General features: G+C 43.5%; 1 protein-coding gene across 5 annotated transcripts in view; it reads left to right on the top strand.

The window, feature by feature from the left end:
• The first annotated feature begins 4,090 nt into the window (after positions 1 to 4,090).
• palm2akap2 (PALM2 and AKAP2 fusion) overlaps positions 4,091 to 18,110 on the top strand; it is a 352,841-nt gene continuing 338,821 nt past the window's right edge. For all 5 annotated transcript variants that reach the window (XR_013932550.1, XR_013932551.1, XM_080419797.1 and 2 more), the window contains exon 1: positions 4,091 to 4,373. Coding sequence is in view for 3 of the 5 variants with exons in the window: in XM_080419797.1 (XP_080275923.1) it covers positions 4,323 to 4,373 (51 nt within the window). In the remaining 2 variants the exon portion in view is untranslated. The remainder of the gene's footprint in view (positions 4,374 to 18,110) is intronic.

Below are 18,110 nucleotides of genomic sequence, written 5' to 3'. Positions count from 1 at the left end.
CATACGGTGTAATAATCCCCATGTGAGCAGCTGAGTGTGGCTGCTACAGGAGACAGTATACTACGGTTTATTTGTGATTTACTCCAGTCTGGCAGCTGCCGTATAGCTTAACAAGACAGACGTTTCAGCAGCATTCCTCGTTCTCAGTGTAATTCAGTGGTTGTTATGTCAGCGTGTGTTTGTGTAATGCTGTGAAGTGTGTGTGTGTGTGTGTGTGTGTGTGTGTGTGTGTGTGTGTGTGTGTGTGTGTGTGTGTGTGTGTGTGTGTGTGTGTGTGTGTGTGTGTGTGTGTGTGTGTGTGTGTGTGTGTGTGTGTGTGTGTGTGTGTGTGTGTGTGTGTGTGTGTGTGTGTGTGTTTTCCCCAGAGACATAGACGGGACTGCTGCTGTTTCTCCTTATAAGGACCTCTGCATCTGAGGGAGGGATGAAAGAAGGGAAGGACAGATGTAGAGGAGAGGAGAGGAGAGGGGCTAAACTCTGGGAAACGGGGAAGTGGGGCATTGGTTTGACCCATTTAAATGAATGCTTCATACCTTCCTGCATACACTGTGTCAATATGTGTGTATTCATGGTTGACTGTCTGTCCGCATGTGGGTGCCAGAGTTTGTGTGTGTATGTGTGTGTGTGTGTGTGTGTGTGTGTGTGTGTGTGTGTGTGTGTGTGTGTGTGTGTGTGTGTGTGTGCGTGCGCGTGTGCGCATGAAGGTGAATCATGTTTTCATGTGCAGTAGAATGCATTCACGTTCCAAGGACATTAAACCACCGACACTCATCTGCATGCACTGACTCACTGAAACACAGGTCTGTGCTGTTGCCTTCATCCAACACACTGAGACACACTTCACCTCTGGGGCTAGCGTAACGACGGACAAAGCTGGAAAAAAAGAATGAGAAAAACGTTTCTCACAAAACATTGGGGTTTGGGTTACCGATGATGCCTTGGTCGTGGTAGCAGATGTTGTATTCTTTTAAGATATTTTGGGGGCTTTTTCTGCCTTTATTTATAGTTTGTAGTGGAGATGAGCAGGAAAAGGGGGGAGAGAGATGGGGAGAGACATGCAGCAAAGACCGTCGGGAACGGGACTCCATCCCGCGGTGCGCTGTCAGGCTACTTATGAGCCTAGGTGCCCGGACTGCAAGGCCAGTAGTCCGGGCCCTTATGTTTTATTCTTGCCAGTGCAGTGGACTATGTCATAGCTTATGTTGTCAAGAGTCTCTTTAGAGATGCTGAGGTCCTTTTTCATGAATTCTAAGCAAGTCCTCTGGATCCTTGTCATTGAGCTCTTGAATCCTCTTGAAGATAATATTATCTCCCATTGACCTGGTTTGGAAGGTCAAAGTGTCTCCTTTATGAGTATGTTGTCTGTAGATACTGTAAGTTAGCATGGAGCTTTGAGGCTGTTTCTTCTAGGATGTTGGATTCTGTCACATATTTAGAAGCAATATCTTTATCCTCTGTGACTTAGATGCATAGTATGTCTAGTACGGCTGGGCAATAAATCTATATTATATTTTTGTAGGACCCATTATTGTGAGACTAGATATTATCTGGAATTTTGAATATTCTAATATTGGGATATGACATACAGTAAGTCTGCTGTACTTTATACTTAAAAAAACGTTTAAAAATAGCATATGTGACATGCTGTGAGCTTGTAGACCTGCTATTTAGTCTTTATTTAATGTTTGTCTTTAATAATAATAAAATGTGATAGGCTATTATTTCTATAGTATTATCGTCACAATATTAATATTCAGGCATTTGGTGAAAGATACTGTGACATTTGATTTTTCTTTTCCATATTGCCAAGCCCTATAATGTCTAGAATAAGCAGTTTGTTTAGCTTTTCAGTAGCATCAGTAATACTATGCTTATTCGCTTTCAGTTCAATCTGGTGACTGTAACAACTCCTGACTTGACGTTCCACTCCTTATAAATCCGGGCTGCAGTTTTCCACTTTGATTGGAGCACCCAACGCAGATATTGTTTTTTTTACGGCATTGCTGTGTCTAGAACAGTCGTTCTCAAACGTCCACAGACCCCACCTTGTTGGTCTGTCTGGGGCTAGTCTCGTGTAAGCTGCCAGTAGGTCATAGAAGTACCTCCACACCGGTTAGTGGGGGGCGGATTGGGTTGAAACCTTGCCCAAATCGTCGCTGTCCGGTGGAAACCTTGTATGTCCAAAACCGTTCCTTTTTTATGGCTATTAAGTAGGACATTAATTTACAAAAATATATAAATAGTTGAAATATGGAGATTCTGCCCAAGAGCAACAAAATATGGAGTCATACGTCACAGATGACTGTCGTCATAGACTGGACACAGGAAGTTTGAGAACCACATGGGAGCAACGCCGTTATTAGCCCCCACGTTTTGCCCTGGTGTACTATAACATGCTTTTTCCACCGGGGGTGCTCATGTTGCTATTTCCTTTGTTAGTTTAGGAAGGAGGTGTTAAGGATTATCTAATAAGGATCCAGGTGTCGTAATGGCAGAATCCAGGCTGATTTAGTTCGAGTTGGTGGAAAAACTGAGAATGTAGCTAACACCTCAAAGTTTCATGTGAATTATTCCATAGTCCGCAACTCCGGCGAGTGGTGCGCTATTATCTTCACAGAGCCTGGTAGTCTTTTAACTCTAAAAGTGTAGGGTCCATGTCTACCATTTTGACACTCTCCAGTGTTAAATTAACATTCCAGATTTGCTGTGTGCATTCTTCCATGGGGAGTGCTTGTATTCAAACCTCTTAGAAAGGCACTGGGCTAAGAATGCACGGCACCCAAAAATAGAGTCCAGAGAGCCTCAACATCAGTGTGTAGACAACACAGGACTCTGTTCCACCAGACTGAGACAAGGATGGAATGGCACGGGGACTTTATGACAAACTCAGGGGTGTGCTGATAGCTGAAGGAATGGATAGTGAGTCAACTGCATAATCACAATGACCCTGCCCGGTTCACTTCCAGCTGAATACTACCGTAGTTTTGCATGCTCTGCCCTCAGTTTCCTGTCTCTCTATTATCCTATAAAGCAAAAGCGGACTCTGACTCCGCCTCTCTGTATGTATGTCTGTCTGTCTGTCTCTCTCTCTCTCTCTCTCTCTCTCTCTCTCTCTCCATTGAATAATATGAAAAGCATATGATTTCTTCTTGAGCTGCTTACATAAACATTAAGCGCATACACGTGCCAGAGATCTTCATATGGCTTAATAAACATAAATTAAGAGTAACTAAAATGGTGACAATACAATTTATAGGTTAAATAGTCCTGCTGGGATTTTCTAATAGTGGAGGGAAGGAGTTGGCTCAGGACAGGAAATTGCTGCTGGCATGACTTGCCTTTGTTATTACATCTGCTGCTATTTTAACGGCTTCATCTTATTTATTTGTTCCTTTTAAACCATGCACCTTATGCACATATATGCTACTACATCTACTGCTATTTTTAACTTCCTCTTTCCATTACTATTTTTAACCATGCACCTTATGTATACATTTTACACTGCTCATATTGACATTATGGACCCGTTTCCACGTTAGTTTTTTCTCTCATTAACGTACAGTCCAGTACAGCTCATACTATAACTGTTCAGTGTTGGGACGTAGAAACAAGAACAGTTAAGCTAATGAAAAGAAGAGAGCGTCATCTGCAAACTGTTAAGGCAGTGCACAGATACTGTCTGAGTCCAAGCAGCTCCCACAGCCTTCAAACATGACAAATTGCTCTCTTGCTTCGCTTTCCCCTACTTTTGCTATTTTTCACTCTTTCTTTTCTCTCCCTCTTTCCCATCTCTCTCTCTCTCTCTCCTTCCCTCTCTCCCTCTCTAGCTCTCTCTCTCACCCTCTCTTTCTCTTTCTCCTCCTCCTGTGCTCAACCCCTCTCCATGCTTTCGTTCCTTTCCCTCCCTCTCTCAAATCTCAGCTGCTCCTCCCATCAGCTGCCTAATCATACATGGCTTGTGCCTAAAAAAGAGAAGGAGGGAGTGGACAAATGGGAGGAGAATGAGTGGGAGAGAGAGAGCGAGAGAGAGAGAGAATGCAACTGGCAGGCTGAGTGTGAGGCACATGGCCAGTGAGTGAGAGATCTTTCCTTTCTTCAGCACACGCTGCGTTCTCTCCTGTTCTGCTGCCTCTGGTTGGGATTATTGCTGCTGTCTGGACTGGACCCCCTTCTCTTCCTCTCTCCCCTCTCTCTTCCTTTCTTTCTCTGTGTCTCTCTCTCTCTCTGAGAGAGAGTCCCGGCTCTCTGACCCAAAATCTCACCTCTCTCCTTTCACCCCCCTCTCCTCTCCTTCCTTTCCTCTCTCCCTCGCTCTCCGCAGGATGTCGTGTGAGGAGGCCCAGCTCCACAAGGAGAGGCTACAGGCCTTGGCGGTAAGTAGGTCTGTCTCTGTGTGTGTGTCTGTCCGTCCGTCCGTCCGTCTGTCTGTCTGTCGGTCAGTCTGTATGTAGCTCTGACGACTTTGTATGTCAGTGCCCTTGACCTTCCATCTGTCTGTCTGTCTGTCTGTCTGTCTGTCTGTCTGTCTGTCTGTCTGTCTGTCTGTCTGTCTGTCTGTCTGTCTGTCTGTCTGTCTGTCTGTCTGTCTGTCTGTCTGTCTGTCTGTCTGTCTGTCCTTCGCTATGTTCATACAGTGAACTTCCTGTTACCTTTTACAATTTGTCACAGGACTGTCTGACACCAGGTTATCACACCTCTTTTCTGCCCCCTATCTTTGTTTCTGTTCCTTTCTCTCACTCAGTCACTCAGTCACTCAGTCACTCAGTCAGTCACTCTCTCTCTCTCTCTCTCTCTCTCTCTCTCTCTCTCTCTCTCTCTCTCTCTCTCTCTCTCTCTCTCTCTCTCTCTCTCTCTCTCTTATTGCCATAAATTCGACCACACAGTAGCTCCCTATAGGCCCTGTGATGCAGTGTTTGTGTTGTTCGCTGGTTTGAGGGGGTTGGCTTGGTTGGTTCGCTGCCTGGTTGGCTGGTTGGTTGTTGGCTGCCTGGTTGGCTGGTTGGTGGGGCTCAGCTCAGTGGAAAGTTGATGGAAAAATCAGGTTGGTTGGTCTTTCCTTTCTTTTCTTTTTTTTCTTTTCCCCCCAGATGTCTGAGGGTGGAGGTGTTAGTATTTTCCAGGGTGGAACGATCTGCTCTGTGTAGTGGCGGAGGTAGTGATTGGGGAGGTCATCGTTGCTGATAGGGATGTCATGTTGATGTTGATGGCGATGGGGGGGGGGGTGGGAGGGCAGTGTGCAACAGTTGTATGTTGGTTCACTGCCTGGAACTAAATTTGGCGCCAGCAGAGAACCACAGCATACCATACCACACACACACACACACACACACACACACACACACACACACACACACACACACACACACACACACACACACACACACACACTCAAGTGTGTGGGAACAACAGCAGAAGTGTTTTGGCTGCGTTTGAAGCATCTGGCAGCTATTCATAGAATATATACATGCACATATATGTGCATACTGTCTGAAGGTTTCAAAGTGGCGACTGGGGACCCCCAGGGGTCCTTGAGGGGGTTCCAGGGGGTCCCCAGCAAAATTTAGTTAACATGCCTTTGAAATCGGTTTAACCACTTTATCCCAATATACATCGTCTATTCATCGGTTCATTGTATGGTTCAGTGTAAACCAAGACCTAAAATAAACCCTTCATTCATTCAGATCTGTAAGAAAATGCAAAACATTTTGAATATATATATTTTTTTCACACAGCAAAGGCCGTCAGGATCGGGACTGGAACCCGCGACACGCTGTCAGGCTACATTGTAGCCTATAGGTGCCCGGACCGCTACGGCAGCGGTCCGGGGCGTATATTTTTAGAAACCTTTTAACAACACAAATCTTGTACGGGGGTCCCTGGCACATGATATCTCCGGTTGTGGGTGGGAGGCCAAATACATATTACTTTGGGGGTCTATGACATGAAAAGGTTTGAGAACCATTGCTGTGTACATTTTTATTTTTGTTGCTCAGCCGTTAACATAGGTATAGCTAGATCTAATGTCCAGCACTTGGTGAGAGAATAAATAAGTAATAAAACAATACTGGGGAGAAGTGATCTTCTTGGCTTTGCTCCCTGGCTCTTTTCATTGTTATTGTACTTACTTACTTGTTATTGTAAGTACTTACTTGCTGTACTTACTTATTGTAAGTCGCTTTGGATAAAAGCGTCTGCTAAATGACTGTAATGTAATTGTTGCAAGCATGGATTGATTGACTTCTTTATTTATAAAAATGTGTATACATAAAACACATATACATCTTTCAAAAGGATACAACACAATAAAGTATGTGTGTGTAAACTGCGTTCCATGCTAAACTGTTTGATAATAGCTAGTTAGCGATGCTAATTACAAGACAACCAACTATCAGCTGATCTGATGTATCCAAAGGTTTTTGGCTCTTAAATTGGTGTTTGGATGAAGCCGTTTAGAGCAGTGGTTCCCAACCTTTTCTTGATCAGGGTCCACTTTAAAATGTCTGTTTCCTAAGACCAAGGGGCGACTGATCCCTCTGAACCCGAGCCTTTACACAACGAGGCCCCCTAACAGCTCACATCATCACCCTCAACCCCCTTCACCCGTCCATGTCATTCCCCTGCTCCTTATATTAACTCAACCTCAACTAAGATGAGGCTGGTGCACCTATATTTTCAGGTGTGTGTGTGTGTGTGTGTGTGTGTGTGTGTGTGTGTGTGTGTGTGTGTGTGTGTGTGTGTGTGTGTGTGTGTGTGTGTGTGTGTGTGTGTGTGTGTGTGTGTGTGTGTGTGTGTGTGTGTGTGTGTGTGTGTGTGTGTGTGTGTGTGTGTGTGTGTGTGTGTGTGTGTGTGTGTGTGTGCGTGCGTGCGTGCGTGCGTGCGTGCGTGCGTGCGTGCGTGCGTGTGTGTGCCACAATGATACATAATAATACTCAACTCTATTCCATGAGGGACATAATGTATTGGGTTTCTGATTGGTCAGAAGTACTTTATCCACATGAAACAGCTTGGCTTTTGTTTTTGTTTTTTTCATTCATTTAGTTTTGACTTGTATACGTCATATTATTGTCAATTGAACAGTGGTTCTCTTTAAAAATGTGTTAATATAGAATCAACATCAGCATCAAAATCAGTTTAACCACTTTAAACCTATTTTATACGTTGGCTATTTGCAGCCGTACAATTTAAACGTTTTTTTGAAAGTTTTGGAATCATTTAGAATTATTTTAACACAAATCTTTTCTTATGGGGGTCCCTGGCACAAAATATTTTCAGATGGGGGTCCGCAACCAATTGCATATACATTTGGGGGTCCGCAACCAAATACATTTGGGGGTCCGCAACCAAATACATTTGGGGGCCCTTGACATGAAAATATTTGAGAACCACTGAATTAAAGTAATGTCATATAATGTCATTTTCTTTCCTAGCCATAAAACTGTGATAGAACCAACAGTTAATTAATAATGAATTAATAGTGATCTTACTGGAGCTGTTACTTACCAGAGAGTGTTGATGGAAAGTAAAGCCAGGTGTTGAATAGAAGCAAAACCATTTGGGTCTCGCTTTCAACACCAACCCAATGTCTGTCTTATCTCAGCTGTGTGTGTGTGTGTGTGTGTGTGTGTGTGTGTGTGTGTGTGTGTGTGTGTGTGTGTGTGTGTGTGTGTGTGTGTGTGTGTGTGTGTGTGTGTGTGTGTGTGTGTGTGTGTGTGTGTGTGTGTGTGTGTGTGTGTGTGTGTTTCTACATGCGCGCACAGCATATTTGTCTCAGAGTATCCTGCTAGCCGAGGTCGCTCCCTCTCTCACTCAGTGTGTGTGCACGAATACACACACACACACACACGCCCACATGCACATACGCACACGCAAACACACAGTTAACTTACAAGAGACAATAACAGACTAATAGCTTTGAATGACTTCCAGGTACTTGCAGAAGGTCTCATTACAATAACATTACTGACAGCTCTGTTAGCTGCAGCCTGAGACCTAACAGGTCCAGAGAGACAGACATGTCACTCTCTACCAAGCGTACAGTATGTGAGGCTTACACTATGGGAAGAAGCTGCTCAGTACAAGGACCCCCAGTTTGATATGCATTAGGCCACAGACCCCCTTTTGATACAGATCTTTAGTTGTCTGGAACCCCAATCTGCACGTGTATACAGTAGGCTTCAAATAGAGCCAATTGGACCTAAAAGGGTTACACCTATACTGTTACTTCAGTCCCCCTGTCTTAATGTCAACCACAGTAGTTTGTGGTGGTTGATCTTAACCTCTGTCTGTCTGTCTGTCTGTCTGTCTGTCTGTCTGTCTGTCTGTCTGTCTGTCTGTCTGTCTGTCTGTCTGTCTGTCTGTCTGTCACTCTGTCACTCTGTCTGTCTGTCACTCTGTCCGTCTGTCTGTCACTCTGTCTGTATATTAACCATTTGTGTACAGTATGTATACTATCTTAACATTTTAATGTACTGTAAGTGATATTTGTTGATTAAAATCAAATGTATTTGTTCAAAATACGCTCTATATTGGAAAGTAATCACTGCTATAGAGAGTTTGTTCAGTAAAAGGGTGCCTCCCTGTCTCTCCAGCTCTTAATAAACAGAAAATAAATTTCCAGGTGGAACATCAATTTCATGTAATCAGGAGAGAGAACCCCTTTATCGGCTTTATAATGTTCCAATTCCAATTTTGTCTGCTCTTTTTTTTTATTTTTTTTATTTTTTTCATCACTTCCAATTCCACTTGTTTATCTTGAATATTTATATTTATCCTCTCTCTTGATTGGATGAGGTTGGCATACGGACCTGAATTTCTTTTTTCTTCTGTTTACTAAAAAGCTGGAGAGATCCCTGTTATAGTCCATTTGACGCTTCCATTTGTTTAATACTAAACCGTTTAATACTAAACCTAAACCTATTGCTGAACAAACATTCTATAGCAATGATAGCAATGATCGGAATCAGTCTGTTCGCCCTGTATGACTGAACAGACCAGTTACTCATCCTAGAAAAGTAAACCCTGTCTGCCGGCCACCAATGGGAAGATTACAGCACATGCACACTCGCACACACACACACACACACACACACACACACACACACACACACACACACACACACACACACACACACACACACACACACACACACACACAGAGAGTAGGCTACGCTGTCTGGGGTCTGCAGCTGACAACCTAATGATGTGATTAATAATTGATGTTTATTATTATTTCATTGTCATCGCCATCAGTGTCAGCTCTTATAAGTTATTAAGCATCTGTCAAGGGTGATGTCATTGCTTCCAGCAGGTCATTTTACTACTGTTGCAACCGAGATCAGCTTGTTATTTTAGGCAATTTAGTCGATTAGCTAATATTTTTCCAGAACATATATGTACTGTCATGGACCCCCACATTAATATGTATTCGACCGCGGAAATATTTTGCACCAGGGACCCCCATACAAGATTTGTGTGAAAAAATATTCCAAGCCAAGTCACAATCCAAGCCAGAACACAATCGATTGATTGATCATTAAAATAAACATGCTCTGAAAATGCACACAGCCCACCCACCCATCTGACCACTTAACCGTGTTAAGTGATCAGATGGGTGGGCTGCGAACACTTTTTTCAAGTGGGCCCTGATCCAGAAAAGGTTGAGAACCAGTGCTGTAACGAACGAACCATGAGGTATAACGGTGTTAAATGGTCTTGTAAAGGGTGCTTTAAGTATGATGCAAGGGTCTGCAATACACCAATCAGGGTAGAACAGTGGTTCTCAACCTGTCCCCAGATGACAGTGAAGTGACAATTTAAGGACTTTTAAGACCTTTTTAATACATCAAAAAAGAAAGAAAGAAAATAAATAAGACCATTACTGAATCAAAAGTAATCAACAAACTGTTCTATAAAAACGTGTCAAATTGTCAAATAATATAAGAAAGAGGCAACAGTTTTGATAGCCGATCTACAAGCTCACAACGCCTCGCAACGCGAGGCGTTGTGAGCTTGTAGATCTGCTATTTTCACAATATTTATCTGTGGAACTGAGTCAAACAAAATGTAATGCCTCAACTCCTAAAATTCCAGGTGCTGTCAGGGTGGGGGCTCTTCAGTTCAAATATGATTATTTTGGGGGGTCCCCAGTTCAAATATGATTATTTTGGGGGGTCCCCAGTTCAAATATGATTATTTTGGAAACATTTGAGAACAGTTTGCAGTTTTAGCCATTACCCATGTTTTATTGTGCATCCACCCTACATTGTTAAGACAGATAATTATTTCTTTAATCTACTGCACTAGAACACAATGAATTATTCTTGCGACTACAGTTGCCAGAAAGTACAGTGTGACTTTTTTAGTGGTGGACAATAATGAGGTATGTACTGTACTGTACACCAAAAAAAAAGTTATTTGTTTTATTAGCACATGCATTCCATACATTCCATAGGGCTGAACTACACATGGACAAATGACATCATCAACTTGCGACTCGAGTAAAAGACAAACTAAAAGAAATCATATTTAAGGTGTTTTTAATTTTAGGGCAATTATAATGTATTAAATTAAGGCATATATGATACAGTATATGGTTTATTAGCCATGGGATCCTGTGAAGTGGTTAAGCTTTCAGTACAGGAAGTGTGTGTGTGTGTGTGTGTGTGTGTGTGTGTGTGTGTGTGTGTGTGTGTGTGTGTGTGTGTGTGTGTGTGTGTGTGTGTGTGTGTGTGTGTGTGTGTGTGTGTGTGTGTGTGTGTGTGTGTGTGTGTGTGTGTGTGTGTGTGTGTGTGTGTATGTGTGTGTGTGTGTGTGTGTGTTTTCAGAGTGGTCCGGCCGGCCACACACAGACAAAGATTCCCACAGCTGGTGATTATAGAATGTCATCTGCCAGCGGTGCAGGTTTCCATGGCTACTAATTGGTCAGATTAGTGAACAGTTGTGATGTCATGTCGTTAAGTCCAGACCTATAATTAGCATGTTATTAACATGCAATTACAGCAGTCTGACAAGGCACAGGGTTCTTCAGCATGCATTAGTTGAGTTCTTTTTATGCATGCTGGTGTACGTTCGCAAATTTATATGCATGCTTGTGTGTGTGCGTGTGTCTGTGTGTGTGTGCGTGTGTGTGTGTGTGTGTGCGTGTGCGTGTGTGTGTCCGTTGCTAAACTCTGTGGTTTTAACATCAGGAAAGTACTTCATCTTTATAATTAGCTGTTGCCCAGTGGCCTGCTATCCACTTGACTGTGTGTGTGTGCGTGTGTGTGTGTGTGTGTGTGTGTGTGTGTGTGTGTGTGTGTGTGTGTGTGCGTGTGCGTGTGCGTGTGCGTGTGTGTGTGCGTGCGTGCGTGCGTGCGTGCGTGTGCTGTAGTTTATACCCATTCAGAGTCCTCTTTGTAGTAAAGTGAAATGTTTGCACAGATGACTTCAGTACTTTGGACTCCCGACACACACGCGTGCGTGCGTGCGCGTGAGAGGAAATGAGATGTAAAGTGCAGATGTTGATGTGTTTGATCATCTGATGAAGCACAGCATTGATCTGGAGATGTTTGGAACTCCAGAAGAGCAGTATATATATACTTGTTTTCTTTTCTCCATTGTTGACAGCAGTGAGAGACAGAGACCTGACCTGACATGGAACTGGGGGCTTGATGCACTAAACCAGTGGTTCCCAAACGTTTTAGCTCGAGACCCAAAAGAGAACTTTGATGTCTCCCCGGGACCCCAGGAGGAGAATTGCTCTAAACAGTAACCGGTCCGACCACCCCGAGGTCGCCCGATTTGACCCGGGGCGAGTGTGTTTTGGAGCTTGCGTTCTTTTATTCCTCTAAACAACCCCCTGAGACCCCCTGCCTCCCAGAACACAACCTAAAGAAGAAGCCTACTTCAGACCAAAGATGAGTCAAAATGTTTCAGAACGGTGGGCGACCCGACCCACACTGTTGTAAACCACAGTTCTGGGGATTCTCTTGCAAGTGGTTACAAGTTTCAACTCGGCTCATCGCAAATCTTTCATGGTCTGAACTAGGTCTAGGACTCCAGAAAACAAATGTTCTGGAACTTGTTAGGGAAGTTGAGGCTTGTTGGTGGGGGTGAAGCATGTGTGAGACCTTGGCATGAGGGATTTTTTTTTTACTGTGTGTGTGTGTGTGTGTGTGTGTGTGTGTGTGTGTGTGTGTGTGTGTGTGTGTGCGTGTGCGTGTGTGTGTGCGTGTGCGCGCGGCTCTCCATTTGTACACTCTCAGAGTAAAATTGTCCTGACTGAATGTGGTGTCATGAACCAATCCAGTACATTTTTGTACTTGTTTGTTGACCTGAGTTAATAATTTTATAGTCATTGTTAAACCATGGCAACAATAAACAATAAAACCATGTAAAAGTGCTGAATTAATATATATTATTTTAATATATATAATCTATAAATGAGGAATTTAAAATACATGAATAAAAACAACTGTCAGGTATTGGCATTTAAATATGGAAAAGGTGCATGGAGGCATTTTTCTTTCGTTTTGTAAATGTTGTGATAGTCGAGGGGACAAATTGGCTGCACACAGTTAAATTAACACTCTGGAGTTTGCTGTGTAGCTTGACATTTAAAAGACTGCTCAGCAAAATATCTAGGGCGGCCACAACTGAATGGATGGATAGCCCGACTCGGAAACCGAAGGTCCCAGGTTAGATCCCAGGCCTCAGCAAGTGTCCCTGAGCAAGACACTTATATTAACTCCTAACTGCTCCCCGAGTGCTACAACTAACAGTTGTGTAATTATACAGTTACAAAAAAGTTTGGACCAAATAATAATAATTATAATTATAATTATAATAATAATTATTATTATTATTATTGTATATCCAGTGTTCATATATGTTAGATGAGGATCTGGTATGTGTAAATATGGATACATTAACACATTTTGCTGTCTAAACCAACTTGAGTTACTGGAGGACCCTTGCCTTGTCTGACCCGTAAATGTCTATTTGGTTACACTTGGATACATCAGATCAGGGTCGTCTGTGGCCAGATACGTATCGGTTTGGGGGTCCTTGACATGAAAAAGTCTAAGAACCACTTGTGTACAAGAAGCGAGGGGTGGTGATATGGGAGTGTTGTGTGTGTGTGTGTGTGTGTGTGGGGGGGGGGGGGGGGTATGAACCTCAGCAGGATATTGAGGTGGTAGGGGTGGGGGCTGGGGGAGGGGTAAGTGCTTGAGGTGGAGTTGTTTGGGTGGGGGAGGGGGTGTCTGAGGCATGCATTATGGGACGGATAAAATTAGCAGCAGCTGTCCAGACCCTCTCTGCTGGACCCACCGACATAGTTGTGTGTGTGTGTGTGTGTGTGTGTGTGTGTGTGTGTGTGTGTGTGTGTGTGTGTGTGTGTGTGTGTGTGTGTGTGTGTGTGTGTGTGTGTGTGTGTGTGTGTGTGTGTGTGTGTGTGCACGCGCGCCTGTGTGCATGCGCGTGTGTTGGGGTGGGGTGTTGGTAGAGATAAAAGCTCAGAATGCAGCTCAAACATTTAAGCTTGGTGTCACTGGGAGTGTGGCAGTCGAGGTTATTTTCATCACAGTTTACCTTTATTTTGTTTGGTTTGTATTAAAAGCAGCGCATCAGGGAACACGTGGCCGAGACGGCGAGTTTGTGACATTCTGAACGTAGCTGGGAGGGAACTGAGCTACTGTATCAGGATACCCCAAACACACAAACACACACACACACACACACACACACGCACGCTCATACGCACGCAGAAAGATATGACGTGGCCCTCCTCTTGAACACATCCAAATACTACTCATACATTCTCTCTCTGTGTGTGTGTGTGTGTGTGTGTGTGTGTGTGTGTGTGTGTGTGTGTGTGTGTGTGTGTGTGTGTGTGTGTGTGTGTGTGTGTGTGTGTGTGTGTGTGTGTGTGTGTGTGTGTGTGTGTGTGTGTGTGTGTGTGTGTGACCTCCCGAATATGGACATGTTGGGTGTATCAGAACCAGCTGCTACCATCACATAGTTTAGGAGTCGGACTAACCCTATCCGTGGTATGCAAGACCTTCCAGTGATGAGCTACGTTTGCATTCATTGACACCGCAATATCTTCAACCATTTGTGCACCTCTATTAACGTAATGCCTGTCACATTGGCATTAACTACGGAAATAGCAAATTAAGAAAATCATTAGTAGAAGAGATATTAGCCCCAAATATGGCATTAATGGACTTATGACCATAAGTCCATAATTATGTGACCATAATTATGTGGTGTGCTCATATTAGCATTGTAAACTAACCTACAGTACCTACAGTAGGAACCTGTTTCTGACACCTGATCGAAACACACTTGTATTATATCCATTTATAAAAGACATACCTTTTATGTGCTTAAATGCTTCGTTAGCCACACCTGGTGATATCATTGTGAACATCCAAGATCTAAAGTTCTTCTTTTCATATATCATTTGGAAGCAATAGTCTGCAATGTTATTTCCACAGATTAAAACAAGAAAGATTTGTTCTTTTTAGACAGGGGTGAAGAGAAATAAATGAAAACAAGGAGGCGCATCAATAGCTGAATATATACAGTAGTGCGTAGTTATAAATTCCCAGGTTGGATTCTGGATGAAGACCTGAGCACACAGGTGAAGTTGAAGGAACTGTTGATACAAAACAATAGGTCAGTGTTTCTAAATGCTCTGTTGGTACAGTGATGAGCTCGTCAGGATAATGTTGATGGTGTTGTTGCAGGCCAGGGTTTCTTTTCTTCAGCTGTTGGACGCAGTACAGGCGTTGCTGAGCTTTTTTCACCACGTGCATTGTGTGTGTGTGTGTACTGTATGCGTGTATGAGGTCCTCAGCAATGTGTATGCACTTGCCATTGTTTCAGTGACCTCGTCCCTCTTTTAGGCTGACTTGTCGTCATCGCCGATCCGGCCCGTCACCAGCTGGTCTGGTCAGCCGGTCTGCCACTGACCTGACACTGAACCTGACCTGCTTCGAATGAAAGTTGTAGTTCTCAATTGCATCACCTTTTGGATACCAGTCATATCAGTTCCCGCCTCATCTGGTTGTTTGTACGATGCAAAATGTCATTCTTTCAGTGTGTAGAAGTCCTCATTACCAGTCAAATCGGGTCAAAGGCACACAAAACGTGTGTGTGTGTGTGTGTGTGTGTGTGTGTGTGTGTGTGTGTGTGTGTGTGTGTGTGTGTGTGTGTGTGTGTGTGTGTGTGTGTGTGTGTGTGTGTGTGTGTGTGTGTGTGTGTGTGTGTGTGTGTGTGTGTGTGTGTGTGTGTGTGTGTGTGTGAGTGAGTGAGTCACTCACGGTGTGTGTGGGAAGCCATGAGTGTGTCACCAGGAATGTGACATATTTCCTTGTGGGGGAAGAGTTTTCTCCTCAGGGGGCGTCATGAACACAAAAGATCTGGGGTCAATTCACCATCAGAATCCTTTTAACACCCGAGTAATTTAATATGTGAATAGATATAAATGCATGAAGTAACTTAATACATAAAGAGATAGAATACGATAAGGATTTTAATAAATTTTAATACACAAATGGCACCAAAATACTGGATCGTCTTACGCTAAATGAACACTGTGGATTTTACCCTGTACCAGTCACAACACATCAATACAAGAGATAGAATTAAAGCTGCCGTATTGAAAGTGGAACGAGCCTGATTAGGTTCATTAATAAATAGTACACGTAGTTGTCCTACCCGACATCACCAGGGTATAACTGTCTCAGTGGAAGAGTATAGGGAGACCACCTCCAACCACTGCAAATGTACTGGTTATATTGTATTGACATACTCTTCCATACACATTGATTAAAATAACATTGTATAAATTCTGGATTGCAGCTTTAATCCCAGTCTAATACTAACAACATGTCCGGAGCATGAATAGCAGTGATCATCCTCAAATAGCAGACTCAGGTCCGAACCACATCAATCTCCGGACTCTGGGCAAAAGACAGCAAATGATGCTTTTACTAATATATTATTATTATTATTATTTTATGTATTATCTGCGAGATGCTATCGGCTATAGCAGATACAAAGCAGAGCGTTGCCGGTGAAACACTAGCAGTTTACACTTGTACCCACACTGTAAGAGACTGTAGGAGAAGCGACCGCTCAATCTATGAGATTGTATGGAGGGATGGATGGTCGGATGGATGGATGGATGGATTAATGCATGGATGGATGGATGGATGGATGGATTAATAGATTAATGAATGGATGAGTAGGATAGAGATGTGAGAGAGAGCGTGCGTGCGTGGGCACGATTGTGGAAAAGCTTCCTTCACACTATATATGGTAACCAAATGACATATCTTTCTTTGATCCAAGAACATCAAGCGTGCGTGCGTGCGTGCGTGCGTGCGTGCGTGCGTGCGTGTGTGCGTGCGTGTGTGTGCTTGCGTGTGTGCGTGGGCTGTGTGTGCGTGCGTATGTGCGTAAGTCCATTCCTCAACCACATGTCCTTAACAGTCCTTAACATCTGGTGTCCATACCTCTATGCCCCATCCATGGGAACTGCTGCTGTGTTTGCTATTATGGGGTGTGTTTGTGTGTGTGTGTGTGTGTGTGTGTGTGTGTGTGTGTGTGTGTGCTGTGTGTGTGTAAAGCCTAGTTCAGACCAAAGATTCGTGACAAGACGTTACCATTTTAGAAGGTTGTAGAGACAAATCACAGAGGTCTGAACGTACCCTGTTGCAGGTCGGGCTGATGCCGGCTGATTGAGTCTCATGAGATCCAATTTGTTGAAATAAAAAACAACAACTTTCAGAATGCCTCGCTCATTATCATGATTTATCTGTTTATCTGTCGCTCTCGCACCTGTTACATTCCTGTGTCCCACAGGTTTGTCCTTCCCAAATGGCATCGCAACACATTAATCCATGTAGTGTTTCGGAAAACAGCACAAGAAAAAGACATTGATATTTTACCTTGGTTGACCTCAGGGCTGTATACTAGTGACTTTTCTGTTTTAAATCTCTTCACTGAAAATCTATTTTCTGCAAAAGCTTTCCCCACAATACGGATGCTGGTGTTCAAGTGGTTAAAGGGAAATACTGTCAGATGTTTCACACACGGTTTTGTTCCCATACCCGGGAAGGATGGGCCCGTCCTGGCAAGAGAAGTTGCTTTGGAAACGGCAATCAGGCTCAGCCCGTCGCCTTTGACGTGGACCGTCCAGTTTCAGAACGCCAGAACGTTGCAGACCACAGTTTGGGGAATTCTGTCGACTCGGCTCGTCACAAAACTTTGGTCTGAACTATGCTTAACCACTTAAAACCTGTAGACTTTGTAAACTGGACCTGAGTTGGCTCTGTACTTAGACCACGTTTTATGTCTACACCACTTTGCCAAAAATAACCGATCTACAAGCTCCATTGGGAGCTTGTAGTGTTCACATTTAGATCCATCCACATGTTCTGATAATGCACGCAGCCCACCCATCTGACCACTGTTAAGTGGACTGTCGAAGATTTTCAAGTGGGCCCTGATTCAGAAGGTTGAGAACCCTTGTTCTACAGTATGTTGTGTATCTTTGTGATCTGTTGAGGCTGATGAATAACTACACTTTAAGATCCCGAGTGTTAAATCAACTCAACTGTAAACACAGACTTCCAAAATTAAGTTAATGCTGCAGGATTTTAGCAGTGTATTCTGTCCTGTGAATGGCAGGCTGACAACAGGGTTTTCCCCTTAATGGCTATATTTAAACCAACAGGAAATGTCCCAGAAACTAACTCTGAGAACCCTGTGCACAGTAAAATCCTCAGTGTTCATTTAACTCTAGTGTTACTGGTCCATTTGGTTTCATTTGTACTCTCTTTGAGTTAGAAATGGATACTACCACTTAAACCCCTATAAGTATACTTAGTTGACCCACTGGGGTCTCCCAGGGCTCTATACTAGGCCCGCTCCCTTTTCCCCCTCTACATCAGATCTCTTTGCAGAAAACAGCTGATCTACAAGCTCACAACGCACCATGCTGCAATTCATTGTGAGCTTGTAGAATATGGCCCAGAATATAGATTATAGGGTTCACGTAGTTAACTGTAAGGATTTTACTGTGTAATTAAGACTAAACGGTAACCGGTAGCAGCGTCACA

Source organism: Gymnoscopelus braueri (assembly GCF_963280865.1).
Source record: "Gymnoscopelus braueri genome assembly, chromosome: 22".
NCBI lineage: Eukaryota > Metazoa > Chordata > Actinopteri > Myctophiformes > Myctophidae > Gymnoscopelus > Gymnoscopelus braueri.
Note: the sequence above shows the minus strand (reverse complement) of the source record. Positions and strands in the feature narration are given on the sequence as shown.